At 37.8% G+C, this 17,849-nt stretch overlaps 3 protein-coding genes and 1 long non-coding RNA gene across 8 annotated transcripts; 3 read left to right on the forward strand and 1 right to left on the reverse strand.

Annotated features, from left to right (window-relative positions):
* Positions 1-1,742: 1,742 nt before the first annotated feature.
* LOC111450012 (50S ribosomal protein L15, chloroplastic-like) lies at positions 1,743-6,879 on the forward strand. 3 transcript variants are annotated; one of them, XR_002711750.1, is made up of 6 exons: positions 1,743-1,867; positions 1,975-2,326; positions 3,867-4,018; positions 4,566-4,825; positions 5,320-5,474; positions 6,708-6,879. XR_002711750.1 is itself a non-coding variant. In XM_023090141.1 (5 exons), the coding sequence occupies exons 1-4, from the start codon at positions 1,787-1,789 to the stop codon at positions 4,785-4,787; spliced, it is 807 nt and encodes a 268-aa protein (XP_022945909.1). In that variant the 5' UTR covers positions 1,743-1,786; the 3' UTR covers positions 4,788-4,825; positions 5,320-5,557. The 3 variants fall into 3 exon arrangements, 2 of the variants coding, with proteins under 2 accessions (XP_022945909.1, XP_022945908.1); XM_023090141.1 differs by lacking the exon at positions 6,708-6,879 and having other exon boundaries at positions 5,320-5,557; XM_023090140.1 differs by lacking the exons at positions 5,320-5,474; positions 6,708-6,879 and having other exon boundaries at positions 4,566-4,967.
* A 468-nt stretch (positions 6,880-7,347) lies between these two features.
* LOC111449982 lies at positions 7,348-9,565 on the forward strand. Of its 3 annotated transcripts, none has more exons than XM_023090105.1 (4): positions 7,348-7,755; positions 8,390-8,577; positions 8,669-8,732; positions 8,840-9,565. In XM_023090105.1, the coding sequence occupies exons 2-4, from the start codon at positions 8,396-8,398 to the stop codon at positions 9,140-9,142; spliced, it is 549 nt and encodes a 182-aa protein (XP_022945873.1). In that variant the 5' UTR covers positions 7,348-7,755; positions 8,390-8,395; the 3' UTR covers positions 9,143-9,565. The 3 variants fall into 3 exon arrangements, with proteins under 3 accessions (XP_022945873.1, XP_022945872.1, XP_022945871.1); XM_023090103.1 differs by having other exon boundaries at positions 7,355-7,755; positions 8,362-8,577; XM_023090104.1 differs by having other exon boundaries at positions 7,351-8,577.
* A 2,237-nt stretch (positions 9,566-11,802) lies between these two features.
* On the reverse strand, positions 11,803-13,148 carry LOC111449952 (ribulose bisphosphate carboxylase small chain, chloroplastic-like). Its single transcript, XM_023090055.1, has 3 exons — positions 12,737-13,148; positions 12,531-12,665; positions 11,803-12,205 (listed from the first exon to the last, which is right to left on the reverse strand). The coding sequence occupies exons 1-3, from the start codon at positions 12,914-12,916 to the stop codon at positions 11,975-11,977; spliced, it is 546 nt and encodes a 181-aa protein (XP_022945823.1). The 5' UTR covers positions 12,917-13,148; the 3' UTR covers positions 11,803-11,974.
* Positions 13,149-14,153: 1,005 nt separating this feature from the next.
* LOC111449802 lies at positions 14,154-16,712 on the forward strand. The gene is made up of 3 exons (XR_002711727.1): positions 14,154-14,238; positions 14,345-14,440; positions 15,463-16,712. It is a non-coding gene; the product is annotated as an uncharacterized LOC111449802 (long non-coding RNA).
* Positions 16,713-17,849: the final 1,137 nt, after the last annotated feature.

A 17,849-nucleotide genomic window follows, 5' to 3' on the forward strand; every position in this document is an offset into this window, starting at 1 on the left:
GAATTTGTTTTGGTCCCTTATAATTTTAAAAATTAATTAATTAATTTAAAATAAATTAAAATTTTTGCATTAAGATTTTTTTTTTTTTTTTTTTTTTTTTTGTTTGTTGAGAATGACTGAGAATAATAGTCCAAACTGAACTAACTAAGTAAAATATGACCGCTAACAGATATTGTCCACTTTGGACTTTTACTTCTGGGGCTTTCGTTCAAGTTTTAAAACACGTTTATTAGAGAGAGATTTCCACACTCTCATAAGGAATGTTTCGTTCCGCTCTCCAACCGATGTGGGATCTCACAATCCACCCTCCTTGGGGTTAACGTTCTCACTAGCACACCGCTCGGTGTCAGACTCTAATACTATTTCTAACACCCCAAATCCATCACTAACAAATATTGTCCGTTTTGGCTTGTTACATATCATCATCAATCTCACAATTTTAAAACGTATCTACTAGAGAGAGATTTTCACACCCTTATAAGAAATGTTTCGTTCCCCTCTCCAACCGACGTGGGATCTCACAATCCATCCTCCTTGTGGTTAGCGTTCTCACTGGCACAACCCTCAGTGTCAAACTCTATACCATTTATAATACCTCAAACCCACCACTAATAAATATTGTCCACTTTGGTCTGTTACATATCACCGTCAACCTCACAATTTTAAAAACGTATTTATTAGAGAGAGATTTTCACACCTTATAAGAAATATTTCGTTTCTCTCTTCCACTGATATGGGATCTCACAAAATGACGTAAATATCTAATAAAATGGTATATATATATATATATATATATATATTAACCTTAAAAAGGGAAAAATATTATTTTTCTTTTAAAAAAAAAAATCCTCCGCGAAGTATGGAATTAGTAAAAGACGGCATTCCTTTTAGAGAGGAAATTATTTTAAAAATTGGAAAAAATTATAAAGTCAGCTTCCACAATTCAACTCTTACTTTCAGACCAACTTTTTAATTCACGCACAATGATTTTCATTTATTTATTATTATTATTTTGCATGAAAAAAACTGTCGACACTTTTTCCTTTTTCTGCCTTTTTTTTTAAATTTTTAATTAAAAAAAAAAGAAAAAAACATCATTTTAAATATATTTATTTACTCATAACTTATGATAATTAATCATTTCTTCTTTATTACTATTCAATAAATTCTTTAATACTTTGAAAAATAATCCCACAACAAATAATTATTTTTTTAAAAAAATTAAAAATTAAATAACCCAATGGGAATTTTAGAGAGATTAATTATGCATTTTATAATTTTTTTTCCCACCGACCATTTAATCCTACTGATTACTCCACATTTTTCTTTTGACCATTACAGTCGACTTGACTGCTTTTGTCGGAGTTTTTGGAACCGTTGACGAGGAAAAAATTAAAATAAATTTTTATTTTTTATAAAAATATTCATTCAAATTTAAATAATTAAAATATATATATTTTTAAAATGGGATTATGAAAGGGGTTAGATATTAGTCGTTTTTTTTAAGTCAAAATTCAAAAATTCAAAATTCAGTTGATTTGGTAAACCGTACGTATCAACGGCTATGTGAGTCGGTGCTGCCTGCCGACGGAACTCTGGGCCAGCCTCATTACTGAAGCTCTTTGGGCCCAAATTTTTATTTATCCAGGAAGAAGCCCATTAGAGAAAAAAGCCCAAACGTGGTGGCATTAAAGAAGGCCCATTAGGCCCGTGTCGACACATTGGGAACAAACGGAGGGGAACGGGACGACAACTGTTAAGAGTCTGTAAGCACTGGCTTTCATCCATGGCGGCTTTTCTTTCCTTATCTTCAATTTCTTTGACCAGAACGGCCACTGTTCTTCCTCATTCAACCACTTCCTTCAAGGTAGTTCTCGATTACTTTATTGAAAATTGCAGATGTTAGTTCAGTTCAAATTTCAAGTGATTTGATGCTTTTATCATTCACGAAACTCTAATTCTTTACATTTCCAGGGAAATGTGAGGCTATTGAACTCAAATCCGTTTAATATTTGTTCATCTAGACTCAAATTCACGGTCGCAGATGGGAAACGATTGGTTGTTCGCAGCCAGGCTGCTGCGGCTTCCCTGTCTGCTTCGTCCGGTGAGAGTGTGCGGTTCCGTCTCGATAATCTTGGACCGCAGGTAGGTTCGAGGAAGAAGGCGAAGAGGAAGGGGAGAGGTATATCGGCGGGACAGGGAGGTAGCTGTGGGTTTGGAATGAGAGGACAGAAATCAAGGTCTGGACCGGGTGTGAGAAGAGGATTTGAAGGTGGACAAATGCCTCTTTATCGGAGAATCCCTAAACTTCGAGGAATTGCTGGAGGTAATCTCCAACCTTTGTAATTCTTATCATTCTACTGGTTGCTTTATGTGTATGAATTGTAGAGCTCTACGTATCTGGCTGTTAGGCGTCTGCAATGGCTAATTCTGCTATAGGTTGTTGTTTCTTCATTGAGAGACAGTTCAAATTTATTTTAAGCTGTTTAGTGTTTAGAGGTTGTTTTGACAATGTCTGCCTCTTTGTGAGATTCCTTGTCTGTTGGGGAGGAGAACGAAACATTCTTTATAAGAGTGTGGAAGCCTCATCCTAGCACACGCGTTTAAAAACATGAGGGGAAGTCCGAAAGGGAAATCCCAAAGAGGACAATATCTACTAACGGTGGGCTTTGGCTGTTATAAATGATATCAAATCCAGACACCGAGTAGTGTGCCAACGAGGATGTATAGCCCTGAAGGGGGGTGGACACCGAGTGGTGTGCCAGCGAGGACCCTGGGTCCCGAAGGAGGGTGGATTGTGAGATCCTACTTCGATTGGAGAGAGAGGAACGAGTGCCAGCGAGGATGCTGGGCCCTGAAGGAGGTGGATTGTGAGATCCCATATTGTTTGGAGTGGAGAACAAAACATTATTTAGAAGGGTGTGGAAATTTTTCCTAGCAGACGCATTTTAAAAACCTTGAGGGGAAACCCGAAAGGGAAGGCTAAAAAAAGACAATATTTGCTAGCGGTGGGCTTGGAGACCATTTGCTATTAGTTGTTTGGACTTGTTCTACTCGTAATATTGTGTAATTCCTTCGACCTGGAACGAAGAACATTCAGCCCTGTTAGATTTTTAGGAGTGTAGGACTAGTGAGACAAGCTTTCACTCTCCAAGTGGACGTCCTTCTCCCTGTTACACCATAATTATAGTGTTTGGGCTGAGTGATTAGGAAGCTGTAATGGTTTATGATGATGCTTCTTCCAGTATTCTACTAAGTGGGAGAGAGTTTATCTCCAAACTGGATATGAGAGGTTGTTAATTTTATGTGAGATCTCACATCGATTGGAGAGGGGAACAAAGCACTCCTTATAAGGGTGTGGAAACCCCTAGTAGACGCGTTTTAAAACCGTGAGGCTGACGGCGATACATAATGAGCCGAAGCAAACAATATTTGCTAGCGGTGAACTTTAGCTGTTACAGATTGAGAAATAGATAATCAATTAACACGAAAGAATGACGAAATATCTAATAGGATTAAATGCGAATAAAATGTACTTATGAAAGCGTCTAGATGGAATACACCATCCATGGACCCAATAAATGAACTCCCGAACATAATGTCTTGTATAGTATTAGTATACTTGCCTTGTCCTTGTTACTAAGGTCAGAATGTTTAGTTTATCATCACAGGTTGAGAGGTACTTCAATCTAATGTATGAACGTATTTTGTGATTTCCTCGACGTGTTTCTCTTCTCATTTCTTACTCTTTCTTTTCACTAAAAAACGTTCTAAGACGATACGTTGTGTATTACATTTGTCTTTTTCGTGGTTTCGTTTATATCAACTAATGATATTCGAGCTAAACAATTGTTTTTTCTTTCAAGGTATGCATGCTGGGTTACCTAAATATGTGCCGGTGAATTTGAAAGACATTGAAGCGGCAGGATTTCAGGAAGGGGAACAGGTCACCTTGGAAACTTTGAAGGAGAAGGGTCTAATCAACCCTTCGGGAAGAGAAAGGAAACTCCCATTAAAGGTACTAATGTCACGTGTATCTACATTGTGAGGATAGCAAATATCAAAATGGACCTTATGGTGCACTTTCCTAAATTTTTTGCCTAATTCTTCTTTTGTCGATCGACTCAAATAGATAAATCTGGTTATATTTCATCTCCTCGACAAGTTTAGTGTAACAGCCCAAACTCACTGCAAACAAATAGCCAAATATTGTCTTCTTTGGACTTTTCCTTTCGGGCTTCCCTTCAAAGTTTTAAAACGCGTCTACTAAGAAGAGATTTTCGCATCCTTATAAGGAATGATTCGTTTCGCATCCTTATAAGGAATTATTCGTTTCCCTCTCCAACCAATGCGGGACCTCACATTTAGTAATAGGTATGTGCAATCAACATGAATTCAGGACAGCTATTCAAAATCCTAGTGGAAGATTGGATCTGTTATCTCATATTTGCTTTTTTCGTGAAAAAATATACCAATTGAAGTGGACTTCTTGAGTTGGGTCACTATTCAATCTCACTAAGTCATGGTAACTGATTGATAATTGCTGGGCTTTGTATTTCCTTCAGATTTTAGCTGATGGGGAGCTGAGTGTGAAGCTAAATATTAAAGCTCGGGCTTTTTCATCAGCAGCAAAAGAGAAGCTTGAGGCTGCTGGCTGCACCCTTACTGTATTACCTGGACGAAAGAAGTGGGTCAAGCCATCAGTGGCTAAGAACCTCGCTCGAGCAGAAGAATATTTTGCAAAGAAAAGGGCTGCAGCAGCTGCTGCAGAACAAGCTACCGCATGAATGCTTGTGTAAAGTTGCAGTTTGGTGACAAATTCCAGGTTAAATCTCTTCCATTGTAATTTGATTGTATTATTGGTTAACTTCAAGAGCAAATTTTGCTTCTCTGAAAATGTTGATGCCAAAAAATAGTGAAGGAATTTAAAAACATGGTTCAATTCAGAAATAGCGTGTTGAATACTAGTTGACTAGCGAGGGGCAGAGGACATCAAATATGGATGATTCAGTTAGGTCCTAACCATTCCTTTTATTTAAACTAACCACATCCAGATTAGGACATTTCTGATTCAACTGTTGAATTTTCAAAATGGTATTAGAGTGAAAAGGAAATTTATATTGAATTTAGAGCGCCCGTGTTTCGTTTTTAGCACGTGGGTAGGACTTTCAATAGAGCTATGGGGTTTATCCTTTTTTGATACTGGGAATCTGGAACAGGAAAGCAATAGTCTATTAGAATTAGTCAATTTGAAAGTTTTGGTCACTTTCATGATGGTTTGCTTCAATAAATAATGTGTACTGTTGTTTTGGATGCAAGGCATGTGCTTTATTAATCATATATTGCTGGATGACTCATTTGCTGCCATTCAATAATGCTCATTTGCGTCGAGAGAAATTTGAAAGCGACCACAAAACCAAAGGCTGCACCACTCATGGTGGTGCCCTCTTAACAAATTTGGATTTGCTTTCCAGGTCTTTTACTTTCCCTTTCTCTTCTGAAGCTTTATTTTAGTGTAAAAGGCATACCCACGAGCCAAAAATGATGATCTTTCCAAACAAGCTTAATCTATGTTAGGAGAAAAGTAAGTTCAAATTTATCTTCCAAAACCCACAGAAATCCTTCAGTTGTTACACACCATGCTGCCTAAGTTATACCTTATATGGCTGGAAATTCGATTCTTGTGTATTCTCTGTAGGAAATTATTGTCCTGATTCTAGCAAAATTAAATGACAAGTTCTGTAAGGACGGAGAATGAAATGGTGAGTAGGGATAGAAACAGCTCAAGGCTACCATTAGATAAATGTTGTTCTTTTTGTGCTTTCTCTTTTGAGCTTTTGCTCAAAGTTTTAAAACGCGTTTGCTAGGAAGAGGTTTTCATATCTTTGTAAAGAATGTTTTGTTCTCTTCTCCATCCGATGTGGGATCTCACAATCCATCTCCCTTCGAGGCCCAGCGTCTTCGCTGACACTCGTTCCTTTCTTCATTCAATGTGGGATCTCACAATCCACCCTCTTTCGAGACCCAACGTCCTCGTCGACACTCGTTCCTCTTTCCAATCAATGTGGGATCTCACAATCCAACTTCCTTCGAGACCCAACGTCCTCGCTGACACTTGTTCCTCTTTCAAATCGATGTGAGATCTCACAATCCACCCTTCTTCGATTCCCAACGTCCTCGTTAGCCCTCGTTCCTCTTTCCAATCGATGTGGGATCTCACAATCCACCTTCCTTCGAGACCCAACGTCCTTGTTGACACTCGTTCCTCTTTCCAATCAATGTGGGATCTCACAATCCACCCTCCTTCGATTCCCAACGTCCTGGTTAGCTCTCATTCCTCTCTCCAATCGATGTTGGATCTCATAATCCACTTCTCTTTGGGGCTCAACGTCCTCGACGGCACACTGCTTGGTACCCATCACCTTTTAGGGCTCAGTATCCTTGCTGGTGTACCACCCGACGAGATCTCACATCGTCGAAGAGGAAAACGAAACATCTTTTATAAGGGTATGAAAAACTTCTCCCTAGCGTTTTAAAACCTTGATAAAAAGTTCATAAGGAAAAGCTTAAAGACAATAATATCTACTAGCGCTGAGTTTAGGCTGTTACATCCTCCTTAGCTGTTCGGACAACTTTAACCGAATAAACTTAAATACATATATATATATATTTTATTTTTTTGTGAAGGGAAATATTTTATTTTACAGAAGCACTTCCCAGCACGTCTTAAAGAGCAGGGACGTCGGCCACCGTGGGAGCATCGCTGGTTCCCAAAGGTTACCGTAAAATTTGGAAGGGTTTTTGTTTACGTCATTATATTTACTCCAATTTATATTTGACTTTTTTTTAAATTATATTTTGTTTTTGGGCGTCTGAACACTTGACTACTTTGACGTGATAGAATTTATTTATTTCCACATAAATACAATAAATTTTATTAGTCAAACAAGCTTCATTTCCATTATCAAAATTTAAAATAAAATTAGAAAATCCAAATAAACACATTTCCTAATTTTTTAAAAAAATTAACTTTTATTTTTATTAATTTATTAATTTAGCATATAATTTATTTTTCCTTATTTTACAAAAAAATAATATGTAATTAATATTCTGAAGCATAAAAAAAGGACGAAACATGTGATCACTTCATTGAAAAGACCAAAGTTCGCCAACTAACCACATGATCTAAGACACGTGTCGAAATCACGTAGCTTGTATGGTAATTAAGTATAACCGTCCATTTAATTCATCAAAGGGTGGGGCCTACATTGAGATATTTACACAGAATTAATTTAAAATAAAATGTTATAAAAGTTAAGGCGCTGAAACCGGTGATATTTGTGTCGGCCTCGACCGGCACCGCCAATTTTACAATTACTTAATAAATACGAAATTTGAAAATTATTTTAAAAAAAAAATTAACAAAAATTTAAATTTAAAAACCCCAAATACCGAAGCCCAAACCTCCGACCCCAGCGAGTTGGGAACGGTCTTCGTCTTCTTCTTCTTCTTCTTCATCTGCCTTCTCTCTCTACTTTCTCTCTCCTCTGTTCTTAACTTTTTTGTTCTGCTTTTCTGATTGCTCTGTACACTGCGGCGCTGTTCTTTTTTTTGCTCTTTTCCTTTTGTATTTGTTTCCCCGTTTACATCCGCCGGCCCGCCGCTGTCCTGGCTTTTCCTTCTTTCATTCTGTATATAATACTGCTCTCAACTTTTTGAAGGTTGGATACTCAACTGCTGCCACTTGATTTTCAGGTTTTGTTCTTTTTCGCTCCCTCTTTTATTTGATTTTTCTTTTGTTGTGGTGGAATTTGAATCTGTTTGTGAGATATGGAAATTCTAGGCTTCTTTGGCGTGGATCTGGTGTTTTGGTTTCGGAGTTCTTTTGGAATTGTTTAGGTCTAGAGATGGTTAATTTTACTCTGGATGAATGGATTAGGGTTTTTAGGGAAGGAAGTTGTGTTTTAGGGTTTGAGGATTAGAGGACTTATTGAATCGTTTATGATTTTAGTATTTTATGAAAATAATTTTGAATTCGTGCAGGTTTTGATTATTAATTTTTTTCGATCTATTAAGGGGCTTTGGATAACATATGTGCGTGTTTGTCTTAATTTTTTAATTGTTATGATAGTGATGTAAAGGATCATGCCATGTAATGAACTAATTTTTTTTTTGTCCGTTCTTTTTAGCTTGAATATTTTAATTATTCGCGAAATTTCCGAACAATTTCCGATTTGCGGGGGGGACAAAATCAAACTTTGAATTTTCTTCCGATTTCATCGTTTGTTTGGTGCCATTTGTCGCCAGGATGCTTTGTTTCTTGTATTACATATGTTTTCGGTTGCTTTCTCATCTCTCCAGCTTTATTTGTCCCTTGGAATAACCGAAGGCGAGTATGAATCACTGCGGCATTCTGTCGAACACCTTCTCGGGTCACGACGAGGAGATGAGGACCTCTGTTCCGCGTCCCGTTTCAGACGTTAGAGATCATATTGTTTGCCCTAAACCACGGCGTCTTAGTAATCTACAGGTCGCCGTCAACGGCCACGCCGATAGCTTTTTCCGGTGGAATGTTTGGTTAGTTTTCTGATTCTTATCGTGATTTTACAAAAGAAGAACCCTTGGAAATGCCTCCCTTTTGCTAATTCTTTCTTGAACTGAATTTCAGTCACCAAGTTGAGCAAATTGACATGGCAGCCGGACCGGATCTGCTTGACTTCCTGCTGAAAAAGGTATGCTATGCTCTTATCTCTTTTCATTTTTCGTTTCTTCAGATCATAAGAGATGAATATCGGAATTTAGAGGAGGCCCTGGTAGCTTAAGTTGTTGAATTTTATAGGATTGTCGCAGCGTGGATCAATCGTTTACGCAGTTGGCTTCGACGCCCCCTTTTTTACGTGGGTCTCCGCCGAGCAGAGTAGCCAACCCATTGATTCAGGACGACCGTTTCGGGGATGAAAATTTCATCCCCTTTTCACCGATCGCTTCACCGTCAGGTCAGTTGTCGCCCCCTACAGCAACCTCCAGGAAGGGAGGCGGCCGTGTAAGGGCGAGTTTTGGGAACAAACCAACGGTGAGGATTGAGGGTTTCGATTGCCTGGACAGGGATAGGCAAAATTGCAGCATCCCTGCCTTCGCTTAGAAAACCCATCTCAATTTCAAATCCATAGAATACAAAGATCTCCAAAAACAATTTGCCCTTCTTTTGTGAATACTTTTGAAGTGTTCTTTGAAAATGTAAATGAAAATCAATTCCCATGTATACAAAAGCTATGTATTTTTAAGCTTTTTTTCTTTTTTTTTTTTTCTTTCTTTTTTCGAGTCGATCAAGAACAAGCAACGATGCGTGGATGGTCAACCTCTTGTATTATATTTTTGTACTTAGAAGTCATAAGGTTGAGGAAATTTTCGTTGTTGTTCGCTGGTTTTGGGATGATTTGTGAGAGAGAGTGAGAGGCAATTTGTAGATATTGCAGAAGAACTTGAAATGGAGTCTGTAGAAGTGATGAACATGTTGATATATTGTAGAACATTTCTTATTCTTAATCTCTGTTCATCATCTTTCTTTCTGAATCTCTGTTCATCTCTGTTCATCTTTCTTTCTGGGTTTTTTGAATTTTGTTTTGAAAGTATGCTTAAGCATAACGCTAGCTACCGATATGGATCCATAAGATTGCTTTTTCAGGGCATCTTCTTCAGGGAATCGCCGACCTCTCCGGCTTTTGTTAAAGCCACTTTGTTGGTCGAATAAGTACCTCTCTCTCTCTCTCCCTCTCTAGTTGAGGATTAGCTAACAACATCCTACCATTGTGGAGAGTAGGTGGACGGACAATATCGTACTATTGTGGTGGAGAGTCGTAGTCTTGTCTCAAAAGTGTAGTCAAAAGTGACTCGCATGTCGAACAAAAGATGTACTTTGTTCGAGAACTTCAGAAGAATCGAGCCACGATTAAGGAAAGGTTGTTCGGGCGCTTAAGGTTGTTGGGAGTGTGTTTATGTTGGTTAATTGAGGGATTCCTAACCTCTCTTTTTCTCTCTCTCTTCAAAGCAGCTTTGTTGCAGAGCTTGTCTCTTTAATGGAGTATTGATTTCTGAATTCTGACACAATTTTGTCGATGGGATCAAAGATTCTTTCCTTCCTGCTATAACTTCGACCGTTAACCCAAGCTTCGTTCTATTTGGGCTTACTGACATGCTGCAAAACCTAAGCCCAATTGTGTGGATGGGTTTGGACCCATGTCACAATAATGGGCCGTAAATGGACTTGGACCCATGTAACAATAATGGGCCGGACATGAGCTTGAACCCATATCACAATAATGGGCCGTAAATGGGCTTGGACCCATGCCACAATAATGGGTCGGAAATGGGCTTGGACCCATGTCACAATCATAGGCCGGAAATGGGCTTGGACTCATGTCACAATAATGGGCCTGAAATGGGCTTGGTCGTTGTGCCGTACAATTCGGAAAGGGTCGGATTGATTGTTGGATTGAAACAGTGGTTCACATGTTCATGTCATTTTCCTCCACTTGTATAATAATTTTTCGAAAACGAAATCAAAATTCATCCTAATCACATATTTATATTCAATATTTAAAAAAAAAAAATTAATGTAAGAAAATTACCAATATAACCTATTCAATCTAGTTTTGAAGTAAAATTTAACCTAAATGATGAAACAAGAGGGTCTAAAAACCTATAAGAGTTCGTCTTCACCGAGTCCAACTTGACCTGAACCAGTTGAGTCGTTTGAGTCCGTGTGGCCGTGCCCTCGCATGTCTACAACCCAATAATTCACAGTAGAAGCCCAATTCACCAACGAGCTAATCCTATTAGAAAAAACGAGAGGAAACCCTAAACCCTCTTCACATAAAGGCTGCTTCTATAGATAAGGCGGAGTGTCCAGGGCTTCAGCGCTACTACAGCGCTTCGCTAACGCTCGGTTAAGTCTTGAACCTTTGCGCTGACCGTTCGCTTTCTCAGTAGCAAAAGCTCTTCTCTTTACCCCTTACGATGTAAGCCTTAAGCAAGAGACTTGTTGTTTTATTGCTCCTGCTTTCTCATATTTGCGCTCGTCAAGCCAACTTAGCTTTTTGATAGTTGAAACTGCAGTTGAAGCGGACATTTCGAAATGACAGCATCGAAGATATATATAGATATAGATATATATACACGATTATGCTTACTAAAAGATTGACTTAGGCCAGCGCGAAAGAAAAGGCGGGCACTCTCGTGTTTCAACCTTACTATACTATTAATAGTTGTGGGGCACTGTATACTAAAAGCTTCTACGATAAGCAAGTGAATAGGGGCGGTGCGTGGCGAACGAAACGGTTCATCAAGCCATTTCTCACCTCAACCCCCTAAATAGGAAGTGGGGTACTTTACAAATAGGAGGTAATTTATTCGCACGTGACTGTAATAGTCCTCTCGATACCTTATGTGAGCTTTGTTACTAGTGGGCGATTTCTACGGATAAAGGGTCGTGCTTCCTTCAAGACAGGGGCACTTGAAAAGTAGAAATTGATATTTTTCGTTAATTTCTTTTCTTTTTCATACAAATAAAACTTCAACATTATTAAAAAGTTAAATTTGTTTGCATCATTTTGATAATCGTTAGGTTCTATCTTTTGTACCCTTCAATCAAAACATTAATTTACTCGAAAATATATACGTTCTTATTATAAACGACAATCAATCTCTCCATCATATCTAAAAAAATTACTTAATTTTCATCGCGATTTCGATAGAATTCCATAGAATTTGGCGATGCATAAAGATAGAAAGATTGATACTGAGTTCTTAACAACAAATCAAAGCATCATTTATTCCGAATCGAGTTGGAAAGTCGGGGAAATAAACATAGCTTGATGATGAACACAACAAAATGTAAAGAGAAAATTAAGGTTTAAAAAGGAAATAAATTTGTTGAAACCCAAGTGAAGGCGGCGATGGGCGGGAATGAAGAAACTTAGTAGGATGCAGGCTTGTAGACAATGAAACTGATGCACTGCACTTGGCGGACATTGTCAAACCCAATGACCCTGATGAATGCGTTGGGGTACTCCTTCTTGGCCTCCTCGATCTCAGCCGCCACCTGAGCTGGGTCTGTGCACCCGAACATGGGCAGCTTCCACATGGTCCAGTACCGTCCGTCGTAGTATCCCGGCGACCTGTGGTTCTCACGGTACACAAATCCCTTCTGCAAAATTATCCAAACCCAGTTCAGATATGATCGTGAGTTTATAAGCAAGTAATACATCTCAATTCTTGTTAGCCAAAAACCAAGCCACCAATGTCATGTCTGGTATCAGAATTATGCTTTTAATTTAACCATGTTAATAGAATCATCAAATGTCGAACAAATGGTGTAAAGGGTCGTGAGAAAGTAGTCTAGCCTCAATTAAGAGGAGGCTGTTCGAGAGCTTAATAGGCCTCAGAAGAGGCTTTATGGTATACTTTGTTCGAGGGGGGATTTTCTATATAGCATACCATTGTGGGGAGTCGTGATTCTTAATATGACTAACCTCCAACTCGAACTCGATGCAGGGAACCCAGCCAGAGCGGAGAAGGTACCCAATTTCCTTCAACAATTGTTCACTGGTAAGATCAGGCAGGTAAGACAGAGTCTCAAACTTCTTCAATCCAAGTGGTGGCCACACCTTTACAAACAAACCCACAAAAAATTAAGAACAACCCATAATTTTAACAAACGAATTGAATGGTTTAATACCTTCATGCACCGAACTCTGCTACCATTGCTAGCAAGAGTGGTGATGTCGTTGTTCTTCCGGGTGACAGGGAAGCCGGCGGTGGATTTCAGCCCAGTGTAGGGTGCTACCATGCTAGCTTGAGCAGGGGAAGCCCTGTTCACGGAGGCGACAGCGGCGGCGGAGGAGACAATGGAAGCCATTGATACCCTCTGTTCTGTTTTTTGTTCTGTTTTTTGTTAGCTAGCTAGCTAGTAGAGTACTTGAACGCCGGCGCTGGTTGAGTTAGCGACGGCTGACACTCAGAAATGGTGTATTTATAAGGCCTTAGCTCAATTCAACCCCTTTCGCTTCAACGATTCTCCACCGCTTAGGCCTTTTTATCCATTCGCCAACCCATTCAGTGGTCGTAAGCTTGGGATTCAAGATCATGTCACGCTTGTAATGACCACACAGTGGATTTCAAATCTTATCCCTTTTTCCCTCCACCATCTCGTTTTGACACGTGTCAACGACCCATTACCCTTATCTCTATCTCCCCCAATTGGGCCGACGATTTTCAGCCGACCGATTCTCTTTGTCCTACGTGTAAATTTATATTTATTGAAGTGGGTCTGATTTAAAGTAATCCACGTAAATGAAGGGTACTGCCCACGTCACTCACATGCCATGGGCTTAACTACGTGGACCCCTTGCATTATGGGAGGGAAAGAGAGAGAGGATGCCACGTAGACTAGATTCATGGTTATGGGCCGCTCATTCGGAGCCCAAAGCCCAGAGCCTTGTCTTGGGCTATTATTTCAATACAATTTTATATTTTGTTATTACCATTTAAAGTTTTTTTAAATTTAAAAATATATTTATTTTCAAAACTATATTTAAAAATATCGTAGCATTAATTTTTTTTTTTCTTTATAAAAACTTTTTTAACCACTTCAATTTTTATATGTTTTATAAACTATTTTTTGTCCATGGCCGAAAAAATAGATAGTTTATTTCTACCTTTGATAATCGTAAATATTTATCAGTAATACAAAAGTAGATATTTGTGAGATCTCACATCGGTTGGAGAGATGAACTAAGCATTCTTTATAAGAGAGTGAATCTCTCCATAGCAGGCACGTTTTAAAATCTTGAGCGGAAGAAAAAGTTTAAAAATATAATATTTACTAGTGGTGAATTGATATTGAGGTCAATCATGCGTTGTTTTAGTAATATTTTGAGTATATCAACGATATATAAATATTAATCAATATTTAATTTTAATAATATAATATTTTGAGTATATGAATTTTCTTTTTAAAAAATAAAAAATAATAATAAAATGCAAGGATTTTTATTTCAAAAAAATCTAAATTTATTTCAAATGTGGGCCAAAATATCCATTCGGGCCCATTTTCGTGGCTTTTTGCGGGATCACGCTTGCCGGACCCAGTCGTCTCGTCGGTTCCATGGGAGCGCCACACTTGGAACAACGAACTTCAAAGCTCTTACCTGAAACCAAAGCAGGCTCAGCAAGTCCAAGGTACAATTTCTCTATCCTTTTCGTTTTCCGTTTTCTTTGTTGAAGGTACAGTTCAAATTGAAAAGTTGCATTTCACTCTCGCTTACTCGTGATATCTTATACGTAGTGGTTCGCCATTGCTATCCTGAGATTATGATGAAGCATTTTCGGCGCTCTTTTGTCAACTTTCGGACTAGAATGATGTTAAAGGATTGAAAACCGTGTAAGTACCACATTCTCCGTCTTATTTACTATACTGAATTGTTCTTGATTCTCGGTTTTTGTAAGCATTGTTTGTCTGTGGTTTTCTTGTTTAATTTACTCTAATTTAGGACTTTAAACTCGTAGGATTACTGTTGATTTTGCATTTATGTAATCAGAACAATCTGTTTCAAGATTGAATTTCGTAAATCTAGTTAGTCTTTGAGCTCATCCTATAGTGTTATTAAGCGCATTACTGTATTAAGATTACTCTGGCTTAATAGATTAAGATTTGAGTAACCTCTGTTGAGAGTATGCTTGTTGTATCAAAATCTCGTTGTTTTCTAAGAGCAGGAGCTCTGGATAATGACTCGTATCTAAATTTGTTAGTAATCCTTGAGATTTCTTTAACGGAAGCATGTCAGTGTTAGGATACCGAGGATATCTCGGTTTACATCAATTGCTGCCATAGAGATAACCTGAACTAGAGGAACCACTACTAGCATAACATTCTCGAACTCCTCTAAGCAAATGTTCGGATTAGCTGACTTGGCAATAGGAAGAAAGTGTGAAAAACTACAGTGATACAAATTCTGGTTCTGTTAACCATCTTCCTTGTAACATATGGCTGCACAATTTAAATAGCTGATGCCGCATTTGAATTGTAGAGACTCATTTATGCCCCCTCTCTAGTATAACAAACTAGGCCAACTCACTACAACTGATTAGTGAAATCTCACCGACTCTTTACAATTCAGGCACTTGCTAACCAATATTTTCCTAGAACTCTACTCTTTGAAGATCTCCACCTTTTATTCTTGTACAGATAAGATAAAAATGATCTTTCCCTTGTATATCCATCAGCTAGACTCGCATACTCGGGGTTAATCTTTTTCATGTTTCAACACGAGTCACTGTTTAATGTACCTAGGCGACGTCTTCATTTATTGACAATGGATGTAGAACCTTTAAATCTGTTGGTCTTAGTTGAGTGATAAACCAGGATTTTGGAGCCTTTCAACTCATTGTGGACCCTTGTTTCAGAAACAAAGTGAGACCAGTTAGATCAATCCAAGTTTGGCAATATCTGGGATGTTTAAAAGAGAGGAATAAGAGCAATTTTGTTGACAAGAAAATGTTTGGTGGAAGAAGCGTGAAAGTTAGGTCGCTTCTGAAGTTTCCAGCTAGATTTCCGTATGGAAAGTTTTTTATCATGTTTATGCCTAATTGCCAGATTTTTGTAGCTTCCCTCTCTAGACAAGGTTCTTACTGCCTTCCAGGCTTCTTTCATGATTTCCTCTTTATTGTTTATTTTTTATATATATAAAAAAATTGTTTTGCCCTTGCCCAATCGGTAATTTATTTTCTTATAAAAGTAAGTGGACACGAAGATCAGCTTTTTAAACACCCAAAACCTATGTTAGCATAGACTACTGTCATATCTGCCTCTTGAATAAATTGAAGCTCATAGATCAGAGAGAAAGGATTAGAAGAGAACCTGCGCGAAAAAATACAGACCTTTTGGCATCATTTTCAAAAGCTTAGAACAAACTAGTAAATTTACGTGAATTGAAAATATTTCTTTAAAAATCCATTTTATACCAATGCGAAATCGAAAAAATAACCAACTCAAAACAAAAACTTTTGACTGATGGGCAATTGCCTCTCACCTAGTTATAACCTTGGTGTTGACGCCTTTCCGTGGAATCCATTTTTTTCTTTCCGTAGGAATAGCATCTTAAATCCAACATCTTCCACCAGGCTCTTAATTTTCTCAATTCCAAGAAAAAAATGCCGAGATCTGGTGTTTCAGAATAACTTGTGATAAAATTAAAGTGGGACCTACTCATTATATGTTAGGTTGATCTAGTTTCATTACATCATTGTCTTCGTTCTGAGGAGAATGAGAAAATTATCTCCGAAGTCGCTCATTCAGCAAAATAATTCAGGAAATAATAAGATCTCTCCTTACTTAAAAATACAGAAAAATTTGGGATTTGATGCCATCTATAGTTAAGCGATTGGTTTGGCACCAAGGAATTCCACTTTTGTGAAAGGAAAGAGCACCAACGTAGTGGTGAGGCAAAAAATGCTGCCAAATAAAGAGAATATGTGAACATAGTGAGGGTAAGACAACCAAACTTGCAGTACTAATTGGTAGAAATGTCGAAAGCTTCTTTCTGATAAACAGATGGGAAAAACCCTTGCAAAAAGGGTGCCATGGAGGTGAGGCCAACTAATCAACAAAATCAAAATAATATGAATGGAATGAGCAAAGATAGTAAATTAGTGTTGTTAACCCCATAAAAACTAACCTTAAATCTCATGTACTAAAAGTATATTTATCCCAACAATTACAAAATAATAGTTTAAGAAATTGTAAATTTAATATTCTATTTTGGTATGTTATAACAAAATATTATATAAAAATAAAACGCATATAATTTGGTCAATTCTGATTGATTATTAGTGATAAACATATAATATAATTAATGGTTCTTATGACATTACAATTAATCCCTATCTAAATTAATCAACAATATATGATCACAACTATCATATAGACAAATTTATATCAATTAAGAGATACTATATTAGTACATGCTTTCTCGAAAAGATATATTTAAAATTAATTTTAAGAAAATACATAGCAATCCAAAACTTGATTTGACTCGAACATAGTTCCCTGTCAACTAGAAATAACTTGCATGATAAAAAACTTCATTCAATTTTCTAGGATTTTCTCTTTCTTTTCCCTTTCCTTTTCCTCTCCCCAAGTTTTAGAACTCTCATTAAGCTCGAGTGTCTCAATTGGCATCTTGTTATTTGATTCCTTTAGTTCCTTCTCAGTTCGCTGTATCACTTTCACTTATTCGTATCTGAGCACCAAGAATAAACATGGGAGGACCAACACCACCTATTTTACGTAAGACTCTGATGTTGCTATCCGCAATGTAACGGGTGCTTTCTTAATTCTCCAAGCTATTGAATCACTGTTTATGGATGCTGAACTGTCCAATCTTTTGGAAGATCATTTCCTCCTTGAAAACATCATCTCTAGTCCGTAACTCGTTTTTCATCCTGGTGACGTTGTCAAGCTAACAATTATGGAAATTAAAACCTCCCTGTAAGTTCAAAATCTTTTGGGTGCATCATTGAAGTCAGTCATTGAATACAAACTTCGACCAACTCGTGAAAGAAGTTCGAATTTTGTGTTTAATGCTTCTTTTCAGACTTCCTGGTTGCAGATGCAGATACAATCAATAGTGCATATCTACGAGTGATTCTCTGAACTTCTCCAGTGAACACTGCAGAAAGGTGTTTTTTTTTTTTTTTCAATTGCACCTCTTAAAAATCTACCATCCTTCACAAAGGTTACAGTCGCAAAGTTATCTCCTAAGGCAAGCCGTTCAAACTCAGTGGTCGGAATG

The sequence above is a fragment of the Cucurbita moschata genome, unplaced genomic scaffold (assembly GCF_002738365.1).
Source record: "Cucurbita moschata cultivar Rifu unplaced genomic scaffold, Cmos_1.0 Cmo_Scf00011, whole genome shotgun sequence".
NCBI lineage: Eukaryota > Viridiplantae > Streptophyta > Magnoliopsida > Cucurbitales > Cucurbitaceae > Cucurbita > Cucurbita moschata.